The sequence below is a fragment of the Triticum urartu genome, chromosome 7 (assembly GCF_003073215.2).
Source record: "Triticum urartu cultivar G1812 chromosome 7, Tu2.1, whole genome shotgun sequence".
Taxonomy (NCBI): domain Eukaryota; kingdom Viridiplantae; phylum Streptophyta; class Magnoliopsida; order Poales; family Poaceae; genus Triticum; species Triticum urartu.
In genome coordinates this window covers 653,622,026-653,634,751 of record NC_053028.1, presented here as the reverse complement: position 1 = coordinate 653,634,751, position 12,726 = coordinate 653,622,026, and the positions used below count along the sequence as shown (strand labels likewise).

General features: G+C 58.6%; 1 protein-coding gene across 1 annotated transcript in view; it reads right to left on the bottom strand.

Annotated features, from left to right (window-relative positions):
- LOC125519304 (vacuolar protein sorting-associated protein 8 homolog) overlaps positions 1-12,154 on the bottom strand; it is a 101,549-nt gene extending 89,395 nt beyond the window's left edge. Inside the window, exons 1-3 of the mRNA XM_048684155.1 lie at positions 11,951-12,154; positions 11,702-11,747; positions 11,465-11,544 (exon numbers count right to left, since the gene is read on the bottom strand). Of these exons, the coding sequence (XP_048540112.1) occupies positions 11,465-11,544; positions 11,702-11,747; positions 11,951-12,154 (330 nt within the window). The remainder of the gene's footprint in view (positions 1-11,464; positions 11,545-11,701; positions 11,748-11,950) is intronic.
- Positions 12,155-12,726: the final 572 nt, after the last annotated feature.

The window sequence follows — 12,726 nt, the reverse complement described above, 5'->3', positions numbered from 1 at the left end:
GCAGCCCAGAACCCCAATTCCACCCGAAGCTTCCTCCGCCGCGGAGCTCACCGCCGGCGACTCCCTTCACCCCCGCTGACCCAACAACCACCGGGAGGACCGCCCGGTCTGGAGGATCCATCCCTACCCTCCGGAGCCTGCGAGAAGCCGCTGTTCGACGGCGTTGATCGCCGGAGCCCCGCATCGGCTCGGACAGAGGAAGAAGGAGGCGGGGAACGACTGGTCAAACCTGACCAGTGGGCCCCCTGGACCCACTATCAGTGACCCAAGCCGGCCCGCGTGGTTTTAAGTGGAAGCGCAAAATCCTAAAGTACGTCTCCCCTGCTTCAAAAGCGTATTCTCATTGAAACGTTTTCTTTTTTCTGTTTTATTTTAAAATCAGAGTTTGACTGAAACTTTGACTGGCTATATCTTTTTAAATATAAATTCAAATGACTTGATTCTTTTTCTGTTGTTTCCCAAATATTGTCTAGTTTATTTTCATATTTATTTCAAAATTTTCCAAAAAACTTTTTTGTACTGTTTTTAAAGTATGTGTTAATTCAAATTTATTTAAAATAGGATTATGGAGAGGGAGAAGAAAACTTTCAAAAATTTTGGAATGCACCCTGCCTCTCCACAACTTGAAGGCAAGCATTCTGAACCCTGGCATAATATTGTCTTGCGTTGTTGATACGGTTGCAACCCCATCTTGTCTCGGAGATTTCGTTATTCTATGCGATGATACAATCATAATCATAGTGCATATTGATGATTTCATACTGTTGGCATTTGATATGTTTGTGATAGAAATCCCCCTCATATGCCTCTCATGCCTACCGAGAAGGATCCGGGAAAGCCTCTGTCTTGGGTAGACACAAGCTTGTCCCTCGTTGAGACGATTATGACCGGTGGGGCATGGGGAGGTATGATGAGTGGTGGTTCTGTCTGATGGATGTGAAATATAATTCTTGATCTAACCATGCAGGAATGCTTAAACCTCCTGAGTCGGCCATAGATCGAGTCTTGTTCCAGTAACCCCCATACTTGTTTCGTGCTGCCACTTGTCCCTGCCGTAGGTAGGGTACGGTTCAGTAAGTTGTCAACCCCTGTCCTAGCACACACCGTACAGAGATGCCATGGTGGAAGATACCGGCTGCATCCGGTAGGCATGCCACCTGGTCCGGGGGCATGGGTGTTTCCGGTTGGGACCAAGAGGGGGGCACCCCTTAGAGCGCGCGATATAAATTTGATCCCATGCTAAGCGAGGTTGTAGCCTTCCCACTTAGAGTTTCGCTTGACAGGTGTTGTGGGTGATTCCAGACACCGGTAAGTTAAGCTGGTGTGTGCGGTCAGGTGTGTTTTCGAATGAAAGACCGTAGACGGAATTAGTCCCGATGGACTAAAGGAATCCGTTGCTAGTGGGTAAAGAGTACACCCTCTGCAGAGATATTATACCTATTCGAATAGCCGTGTCCATGGTTAAGGACTACAGTCTGGGATGGGTCAAGTGTCGGTCTTAGTGTCGGTCTTCGGAAGAAAACTACTAAACCAGAACATTGATTATGACCTGTGACATATGATGATTATGATTATTATTATTATTGTGGACTAATCAATTGTATTATTTGAAATTAGTGAGTATCCCTGGGACGGTTCCACCTCCTGGATATTCACTGTGATTATTTTTATATATAAGCCCTTTATGTGGTGTCGCTCAGACGCCCGACTGTGGCATGCTTGTTATTTCATTTACTTATAAGCCCTTTATGTGGTGTCGCTCAGACGCCTGACTGTGGCATGCTTGTCATTTAATTTACTTATAAGCCCTTTATGTGGTGTCGCTCAGACCCCCAACTGAGGCATGCTTCATATTATTACCCTTTTGAGGCGTCGCTTCAGACACCCGATCGGTGATTTCCATTTCTACTCCCTGATTGTTTACTCATGTTTTATTTGAATGATCTGGTTGCGTGCATCATGAACCTTATTTCATAACTGACGAAGTGATCATAGAATATTTCAAAACATGATTATCAGTGGCTATATTATACCTGTGTTCTTAATGTTTGCGAGTACATTCAAAGTACTCACTGGCTTGTCCCTGGCTATTGTCTTGGCCAGATTTCATGCGTGGAGAGGAGCTTTGTGATGACAGCCTCGGAACCTGTGCAATGTGTCGGAGTAAATAGCCATGGGTAGCCTAGCCGGCTTCCCCTAGCCCTTCTAAAAAAACTACAAGCCCGTCCGGCTCTCAAGAATCCAAGACGTGGGGCCGCCTTCCCCTGGCCGGCTGTTATCCAGGCCGGCTTTCGGGAGGCGGCCCGAATTTAGCCCTCACGAAGCCGGCCGCGAGAAGGCCGACTCCAAGAAGCCGGCTCCCATAAAGAGGTCAAGACCGTACCCTCAAAGTTTGCATCTACCTAGCGGCGATGAGGTGGGGCGTGGCTACAGTGAGGCCTGCCGCCCCCGAATCCCGGAGCATGACCGGCATAGTGCGCCGTACGGGCGACCACAACCCGCCCGGCGCAACACTGTTGCCATGGCGACCCTGACGCCATCCACAACGGACTACCAGCATGGCCCACGGGTGGTGGGTCCCTTCAGGCAGAGAGGCCCCGAAGGCGGCCACGCCTCCCCCAGTTGGCCCAAGACAGAGCCGGCTCCCCGCAGCCGGCTTGCCATCTTCCTCGAAGGAGACGCCCCATTAAGGAGACAAGACACGGTAAGGCTACAGTCATCGCCCGCCAGGCGACGGTACTGTAGCCACGCTTACCACGACAAGGCCCATGTCATCAGAATAAGGGCAACAGTAACCAGCCGCCGACTAGGCCCTGACAAGTGGGGCCTGCCTGTCGGCCAAGGATCTGGCAGCCGGCGGGACCCACCAGTCGGCGAGCCCCAGCGGTCGGCGCGGAAGTCGGCGAGCGCTGTCACAGACGCCTGGGCCCCGCGCCCAGTCAGATTACCATTGTACCCCCGGGGGGTTGGCCTATATAAGCCCCCCGGGGCACCCATGCAAAGGGTTCGACCCCTAGCTAGATTTAGACACCATAGGAGGATAAGAAGCAGGCCAGCCGACCCTTATTCCTCCTCCCACCGAACAGCTCAAGGAGCATTGTGTAGTTACTCATCCTTCTAGTGATCATGCGGAGACCCCGCAGAGCAGCAGTAGGGGTGTTATCTCCACGGAGAGCCCCGAAGCTGGGTAAGATCCGCCGGCGTGCATGTCTTCGCCTCATCCCATTTCCAGGCACCGGCGATGTCTTACTGGCTCCCACAATCATAAGCCACCCGTTGGCATATGTCGCACCTACCACCCGACATTGGGAGCCCACCGTGGGGCCAGGTGCACCGTCGTCCGGAGACCTGTTCTGGACGGGAACCCTCTTCCTCCCCAGCGAGCATAGCCAGCCCGGCACGCCCGATGGCGCTTGCCACGACGCGCTGCAAGGCGTCACCAGCATCTGCGCGGCGAGCAGCCTCGCCGATCTCCTCGACGAAACCCGCATCTCCGACGAGCTCGTCTCCGATGCGGGCACCGACCACCTCGCCAACCTCCTCGGCCAGCTCCATGTCTCCAGCGAGCCCGCTGCGGATCTGGAGTCGGTTGGCTCCACCGACCCGATGCCTGTCGACTCCGACACGGCCTCCTTTGACACCTTCCCCGCCAACATCGCGATCTACAACGACCCGCTTCCTCGGACCGACGGCCGCGATACTGTCACCACCGAGGTGATGGTCATCGGCCATGGCGGCCCGGCCGACGAGAGCGCCCACGACGCCCCGCACGCGGCGGCCCACGACTTGTCCGTCCCCCTCCCGGCTGATGCCGACGACGAAGCACTGGAGGCACGCCGCCTTGCCCTCCTCGTGGAGGGCCGGAGGCTGGCTTCCGTGAGACGCCTCACTGAGGCTTACCAGCGCGAAGCTGACCGCGCCGCCTTCGGCACGCCGGCCCCGGGTGGGCCCAGCCAGGCCGGCGTCGTCAAGCAACGCGGTGCCGTCATCGCCGACACGCTGGTAGTCGGTCGTATGCCACTCCGCTCGAGAACCTGCGCGCCGCCCAGGCGGCCGTGGACGAGTTGGACGGCTTGGAGGCCGAAGAACTCCCCCACATGACCCGGCGCATCCAGCACTGATTGACGCGGCCCGCACGGCGGCACGAAGCCGACGCCCGCGCGGGAAGCCCTCCCCCGCGCCGAGATCACGGCGCGACGTCCCGGACACCGACTACGAGCAACGCCCGCGCGCGGCGCGAGAAAGAGCCGGCGGCCAGCCGAAGCCGGACCCGAATCTCCATCGAGCGAGACGCGGACGGCCATCCCCGAGCCATGGAATGGCGGGGCAACCCGCCTCCGCCTCGACCCCGTGGAGAGAGATATCCCACCCCGCCGCCAGTGGCGCACCCGACTCTCAGCGGCCGACTAGGTCGCCGCGAAGGAGTCGGCGAGAACGACGCCCGCCATCGGATCGACCGCCTGGCGCGATCCCTGGCGCTGGAAGAAGAAGACGATGTCGGCCCGCCTTGTTTCGGCCCCCGCATCCGCGACGAGCCTTTCCCCAAAGGGTTCTCGCTCCCAAGAGACACGCCCAAGTACAACGCTCCGTGAAGCCGGAAGATTGGTTGATTGACTACTCCATAGCGGTCAGCATAGCCAACGGCAACCGGCGCGTTGCCGTGAAGTACGTGCCCCTTATGCTGCAAGGCACGACGCGGACCTGGCTCAACAGCCTCAAGCCCCTCAGCATCAACAGCTGGCTAGACTTCACCGAAGCTTTCGTTCGCAACTTCACCAGCACCTACAAGCGGGCTCCCAAGCCCAGGCAGCTCTCCCTGTGCGTACAGGGCCCAGCCAAGTCCACTCGCGACTACCTCACGCGTTGGGCCGAGCTCCGCAACTATTGCGAAGGGGTGCACGAGGTGCAAGCCATCGAATACTTTACTGCCGGGTGCCGAGAAGGTACCCTCCTCAAGCACAAGCTCCTCTGCGACGAGCCGACTACCCTCGACAAGCTTCTAGACATAGCCGACAAATACGCCACCGCCGACTCTTCAATGAAGACGGAGCTCTGGGTAGACGCGTCCGGGAAAGTACTCAACCCGGCGCCCAAGATGCCGGTAGGGGATTCCGGCCGACGCCCACACCCGAACGATCACAAGCGCAAGGGCCCTGCGCCGCCTCCTGCCAGTCGGCAGGTGGCCATGGTCGAAGACGCGCCGCCCGAAGGGCGGTCCGCACCCAAGAAGCCCAAGGGCGGCCGGCCGGCTTGGCAGCCGGCTTTCTCCTACGAGCAAACTCTCGACGCCCCGTGCAAATTCCATAGCGGCGCGAAGCCGTCCAACCACACAACCCAGAAGTGCCATTGGCTAACCCGAATCTCAAAGGCGAGGGGCTCGCGCCGCCTCCGCCTGCCGGCCCGCCGCCTCCGGCTCCGCCCTGCCGGCCGCTCGGCCCGCAGTCGGAGCCATGTGCACGGACGAGTTCCCCGACGAGCAAGCGACCTACATCGTCTTTACAAGCCAGCTCAAAGACCGGCGCGGCAAGCGCCGAGAGCACCAGGAAGTCAGCGTGGTCGCTGCCAACCCCGCCGGACACATGCATTGGTCAGAGAAACCCATCAGCTGGAGCCGGGCCGACCACCCAGAGGTGATGCCGTCTCCCGGCTCTTATGCGTTGGTCCTAGAATCCACCCTCGTGACGGACAGATGCGCCGCCCGCTTCTCCCGCGTGCTGATAGACGGCGGGAGCAGCATCAACATCCTGTACCGTGATACCCTGGAGAAGCTAAATGTCAAGACGAAGCAACTCGTGCCAACCCGGACGGTGTTTCATGGCATCGTACCCGGCTTGTCCTGCGCCCCCATTGGCAAGATCAAGATTGATGTCCTCTTTGGGGACAAGGAGCATTTCCGCCGGGAAGCGATTTGGTTTGAAGTGGTGGGCCTAGAGAGCCCCTACCATGCATTGCTTGGCCGACCTGCCTTGGCCAGGTTCATGACGGTTCCCCACTATGCATACCTCAAGATGAAGATACCGAGTTCCAAGGGCGTCATCACCATAGCCGGCGATTACAAGAAGTCCTCCGAGTGCGCTACAGCCAGCAGCCGGCTGGCCGAGTACCTTGTGATCGCCGAAGAGAAGAAGATATTGGACCGGGTCGTGGCCATGGCCAGCAAGCAGCCGAACCAGTCCCCCAACTCCAAGGAGTATGATGCCCAAGGATCTTTTCAGCCGGCCAAGGAAACCAAGAAGATACCCCTTGACCCCGAGCACCCCGAGAGGTTTGCCGTCATCGGGGCAAGCCTGAATAGCAAATAGGAAGGCAAGCTCGCCGATTTCCTCCGTGAGAATCGGGACATCTTCGCATGGTCCCCCAAGGACATGCCGGGTGTTCCGAAGGATTTCGCCGAGCACAAACTACACGTCCGAGAGGACGCAAAGCCGGTCAAGCAGCCGCTCCGCCGACTATCAGAGGAAAAGAGAAGGATTGTAGGGGAGGAGATAGCCCGGCTTCTGGTAGCCGGCTTCATTATGGAAGTCTTTTTTCCAGAGTGGCTTGCCAACCCGGTCCTCGTGCTAAAGAAGAACAAAAAGTGGCGCATGTGTATAGACTACACAAGCCTCAACAAGGCCTGCCCTAAAGATCCCTTCGCCCTGCCAAGGATTGACCAAGTGATAGACTCCACGGCCGGATGCGAGCTGTTGAGTTTCTTGGATGCTTACTCAGGATATCACCAGATAAAACTAGATCCGGCCGACCGCCTGAAGACCGCCTTCATCACGCCATTTGGAGCCTTTTGCTACCTGACTATGACATTCGGCTTGAGAAATGCCGGTGCCACTTTTCAGCGTTGCATGCAGAAGTGCCTCCTCAAGCAACTCGGCAGAAACACTCACGTCTATGTGGACGACATTGTGGTGAAGACGGAGAAGCGCGGCACCTTGCTGGAAGACCTCAAAGAAACATTTGAGAACCTGCGCCGTTTCCAAATCAAGCTCAACCCCGAGAAATGCGTGTTCGGAGTGCCAGCCGGCCAGCTCCTAGGCTTCCCGGTCTCCGAACGCGGCATCGAATGCAACCCAGTGAAGATCAAGGCCATCGAGAGAATGGCGATCCCCACCAGGCTGCGAGAAATCCAGAAGTTCACCGGATGCCTGGCCTCCTTGAACCGCTTCATCAGCCGGCTTGGAGAGAAAGCTCTCCCCCTCTACCGCCTCATGAAGAAGAGCACTCACTTCGAGTGGAACGACCAGGCCGACCAAGCTTTTCACGAGCTGAAGAAGATGCTGGCCACGCCGCCTGTCCTAGAGGCGCCGACTGAGAAAGAGCCCATGCTCCTTTATATTGCCGCAACCAGCCGGGTGGTCAGCACCGTCATCATAGTCCAACACCCAGAAGAAGGCCGAGCACAGCCGGTCCAGAGGCCGGTGTATTATTTGAGCGAGGTGCTGTCCGCCTCAAAGCAGAACTACCCGCACTACCAGAAGATGTGCTAAGGCGTGTACTTCACCGCCAAGAAGCTGAAGCCCTACTTTCAAGAGCATCCTGTCACAGTCGTATGCACCGCCCCGCTGGCCGAGATCATAGGCAGCTGGGATGCATCCGGCCGGGTGGCGAAATGGGCCATCGAGCTGGCCCCTTACACGATCTTCTACCAGCCCCGCACCGCCATGAAGTCCCAAGCACTGGCCGACTTCCTCGTCGACTGGGCCGAGACCCAGTACCTGCCGCCGGCTCCCGACTCCACCCATTGGCGCATGCACTTTGACGGGTCCAAGATGCGCACCGGCTTGGGAGCTGGCGTCGTCCTTACCTCTCCCAAAGGTGACAAGCTTAGATACACGCTGCAGATCCACTTTGCTGCCTCCAACAACGTGGCCGAGTACGAGGCGCTCATACACGGGCTCCGGCTTGCCAAAGAACTCGGCATTCGCCGGATCCTATGTTATGGCGACTCGGACTTGGTAGTCCAGCAATCATCCGGCGACTGGGACGCCAAGGACGCAAATATGGCAAGCTACCGCTTCCTGGTTCAACAACTCAGCGGATACTTTGAAGGATGTGAGTTCCTCCACGTACCGCGAGCCGACAACGAGCCAGCCGATGCCCTGGCTCGAATAGGCTCCAGTCGGCAAGCAATACCAACCGGCGTCGCTCTACAACGCCTCCTCAAGCCGTCCATCAAGCCGTCTCCAGAGTCCGACTCCATCTTCGTACCGCCTGACCCCGACGTGGCCGGGTCCGGCTCGAAGAACCAAGCAAGCGCCCCCGGGAGTTCAGTAGTTGGCCCAGGGACTTCAGTAGCCGGCTCGGGGATTTCAGTAGCCGACTCGGGGACTGCCGCACCCGGCTCGGGGACTGCGGTAGCCGGCCCGGGGACTGCACCAACACAACAGCCGGCGGCCGACTCTAGCATTTCATCACCCAGCCCACCCACCCTGGTGGCAGTAGCCACATTGGCAGTAGGAGAAGTCGCAGCTCCGTCATGGGCTCAGTCCATCCTCAACTTCCTAGTAAACCAAGATTTGCCGACTAATGAAACAGAGGCGAGACAAGTCCAACGTCGAGCCGGAGCATACACAATCGTCAACGGAGAACTCGTCAAGCGCAGTGTCACTGGAGTCCTCTAGCGGTGCGTCGAGCAAGAGAAGGGCATTACAATCCTCAGAGACATTCACCAAGGAGAATGCGGCCACCATGCGGCGTCAAGATCACTCGTCGCCAAAGCTTTCCGGCATGGTTTCCTCTGGCCGACTGCTTTGGATGACGCCAAAGAATTAGTTAAACATTGCAAAGGCTGCCAGCTCTTCAGCTCCAAGCAACACATGCCGGCTTCGGCACTCAAGACCATTCCCCTCACCTGGCCCTTCGCCGTTTGGGGACTGGACATGGTGGGCCCATTCAAGACGGCGCGCAGTGGCATGACGCATTTGCTCGTCACCGTGGACAAATTCACCAAGTGGATTGAGGCAAAGCCGATCAAGAAGCTGAATGGGCCGACTGCGGTGACATTCATCGCAGACATAACAACTCGGTACGGCGTGCCACACAGCATCATCACCGACAACGGCACGAATTTTGCCAAAGGAGCCTTGGCATGATTCTGCGCAGTGCAAGGCATCCGGCTGGACCTAGCGTCCGTCGCCCACCCACAGTCAAACGGCCAGGTCGAGCAAGCCAATGGCCTCATCCTCTCCGGCATCAAACCCCGCCTGGTCGTGCCACTGGAGCGTTCGGCCGGCTGTTGGCTCGACGAGCTGCTGGCTGTCCTCTGGAGCCTACGCACTACCCCAAACAAATCAACCGGCTTCACTCCTTTCTTCCTCGTGTATGGCGCCGAGGCGATCATCCCAACTGACATCGAGTTCGACTCGCCCAGGGTAACCATGTACACGGAGGAGGAGGCCAAGGAAGCGCGAGAAGACGACGTCGACCTGCTGGAAGAAGGCCGGCTGTTAGCCCTCACCCGGTCTGCCATCTACCAGCAGGGATTGCGCCGCTACCACAGTCGGAAGGTCAGGCCAAGATCTTTCCAAGAGGGCGACCTTGTGCTCCGGCTGATCCAGCGAACAGCCGGCCAGCACAAGCTCTCGGCCCCTTGGGAAGGCCCCTTCGTCATCAGCAGAGCTCTAGGCAACGACTCCTACTACCTAATTGACACGCAGAAGCCCAAGGCACGCAAGAGAGACGACTCCGGCAAGGAGTCGGAATGACCATGGAACGCCAACCTCCTTCGAAGATTTTACAATTGAAATGTAGTATGTATCACGCTAACTTTTGTATTAAGTATGAGACAAATAGGCCCCCCGAGGAGGGCTCGGGGACTGCCATCTTTTATCTATGAATGAAAAGTATCATGCTTATGACCTTGTCATTTCATTTACTTGTTCCGTCCGGCACCGGGCTCGACTAGTCGGCCTGGGGACTGGCCGACTGGAGTTATATTAGAAGTCCTACCCGCAGCCAGAAAAGTAGTGTGCCGACACCCAGGCTTAGTTCTTGCCAAAGTCGCAGTTCGAAGAACCGGCTGTCCGGCTGGCAAGAGTCAAAAGCAGGAAAGGATGCGCACACGAAAAAAGGCTAGGGACCAACGGACTAATATAATAAAAGCCGGTTTGCCGCCTACCGCCGACCGAATACCAGAGTAGCCGGCCGGCCGGTTTCCATTCACTTCACTTCAATCCAAGAAAGCTCGAGTACTTGCCTCCCCAGAAAGGGAAGGCGGCAAAGGAAAAAGCCTAAGGATAAAAAGTGTACTCGAATGGAAACCAAACATGCACATAATAATATTTACATAAAGGACCTCTAAGAGGCCAGCATCCAACATAGTTTGATACACCCCCAGTGGGTGGAACTGCAAAAACCTAAAGATTGTTCAAAAGACAACAAGCAGGAAAAATAAGGACGGCAGGTCAAGCTGGCGGAGCTGCTGATGAGCTGGGCTGGTCGGTGGAGACGGTTGTGCCGGCTGAAGGAGCGGCCGGCTGGCAAACCTCGGCTTGATCGCCGCCTCCTGCAGAGGGCGCGCTCCCACGTGCCTCGTTGCTGGAGGCACGGTCAGCTTGAGGCCGGCCGGTTGTTCCACTAGCCGGCTCGACGTCTTCACCGTCCACTTCCTCGTCATCTTCGCCCTCATCGCTGGAGGCGATCTCCTCGGCCGAATCCTCGCCCACCGCCGGGTTCAGACTGAACCACTCCTCCGGCTGGGCAACGCCATCATCATTGATTTCAGGCGCGAAGACGCTGATGTCGGTGCACTCGGCGATCGTCGAGGCACGCTGGGCGATAGCCGGCCGCACTTCCTCCAGCTCCGCATCGGCCTCCAGCCGCCAAGTACGCAGCTGGTCTAGGTTCAGCCCTGGGCACCAGGCGCGAACGAACTCCAACGCTCGCCCGGCTCCAAGACGGGCCGCCGACGCCTTCCAAGCTTCAAAACGGCCGACTGCGACTTCCAGCCAGTCGGCGGTCCGGCTTGGGGTGCGGGGGATCGTCTCGCCGGGCCAGAGGGCGGCCAGAACCTGCGCCCCGGCACGTTGGAGCCGGCGAAGCATCCGGTGAGCCGGCTGCAGCTGCGCTTGGACGGCCAAGAGCTGTTCCTCCAGCGTCCGATTTGCGTCCGGCGCAATGTTAACTCCCGCCTGACGGTGCGCCTCGCGATGAGCCTCGATGGTTTGGGCGGCAAGGGCGGAGTAGCCGGGAAAGTAATCTGCACAAGAAAACGGGCAGCAGCACAAGTTAGGCCAAGACCCCAGGCGGCCAGGGGGCAGGAGAAGGGCGAGGAAGGCGGCTTACCATCAATCAAATCCTCGATGCGCCCGAAGCCTTCATCCAGCGCATGATGAGTCTCAGCCCAGCTCGCCGCCTCGGTCTCAAACTCTGCCTTCAGGGCGGCCTAGCTGTCCTGCGCCTTCTGCAGGGCCGCCTTGTGGCTCTCCTCCTGGTCGGCCAGCTTCTTGGCCAGGCGGTCGCGCTCCTGGACCAAGGCGGCGTACTCAGCGTCACTGGTGCGGAGGGTGGCCTGCGCCTCGCCGAGCTCCTTCCTCAAGTCGGCATTGGCCCCTGCAAGAACGAAAGACAAAAAGAAGAAACCAATAAGGGAAAGGTCGTCAAGGAAGATCCGACCCGACTGCTCAGCAGTCGGCCCGAATCTTGGGGACTACACCCAGTGGGTGCGCTGACGCGCCCCCGCAGGAGACAGACAAGCTCAAGCACTTACTTCGGCTATTGGCCAGATCGTCGGTTTTCCGACCCAACTCCTGAGCCTGGGAGTTGAAGGCGGCAGTGCGAGAGTTATGATATTCCTGGAAGTTCAGATAGAAAGCAAAAATAAGATGGTCGTCAAGAAAGATCCGACCCGACTGCTCAGCAGTCGGCCCGGATCTCGGGGACTACACCCAGTGGGTGCGCTGACGCGCCCCCATGGAAGAAATCAAGAGACTAGAGCGGTCAAGAACGAAAAACTTACCCGAATGGCGGCCCGCGTCGACAAGAACTCCTGGGTATATTGCTGCAGAAGGGCGGCCTGAGTTTGAAGCCGGCTCTGGACCTCTTGGGCCGCCACATTCAGCTCGCCAGTCCCCGCGCTGGGAGTCCACCTGGACGTGGCGGAGCTGGCCGCCTCCAAAGCTTCCGCCGACTGGCCGGCGCTCCCCACTGCGCGCTGACGCATCGCCGGTTGTACCTCGAGGCCAGCTCCAGCCTCCGGTACGCCCCCGGCCGGCTCCTCTGGCGCCGCCAACGACTGGCCGCCTTGGCCCGCTCCGGTTGGCGCTGCCGGCGGCGTCCTCCCCGCGAAGACCACGAAGAGCTCCTCCCGTTGCACCGGCGGTGGGTCTTGGACGATCTCCTCCGCCAGGGGCAATGGAGTGTCTGGGGCCACGGTTCGGAGGGGGATGGCGAGCAGCGGAGGCTGGTTGCGCAGGCCCTCTGCCTCCGTCTCCGCGATCGCCCGCTCCGCCTGGGCCTTGGCTGCCGCGTCGGCCCGCTCCTTCGCCGCCTGAGCGGCCTCCCGCTCCGCCGCCTCCCTCTCATCCCGCGCCTCGCGAGCGTTCCGCTCTATGGCTTCCATGAGGTCGGCGCGGGGATCCACGCGGCGGGGGCCTGAAGACCCTCCAATCGGCCCGACTACGGAGCCGCCTGGGCCCCGCTCAAGGGAAAGCGGCGCCCTGTCCAGAAAACAGAGAAAGGTCAGGAAGAATGATCGAACAGAAGAAAACAATAAAAGCATGCATACAAACGATC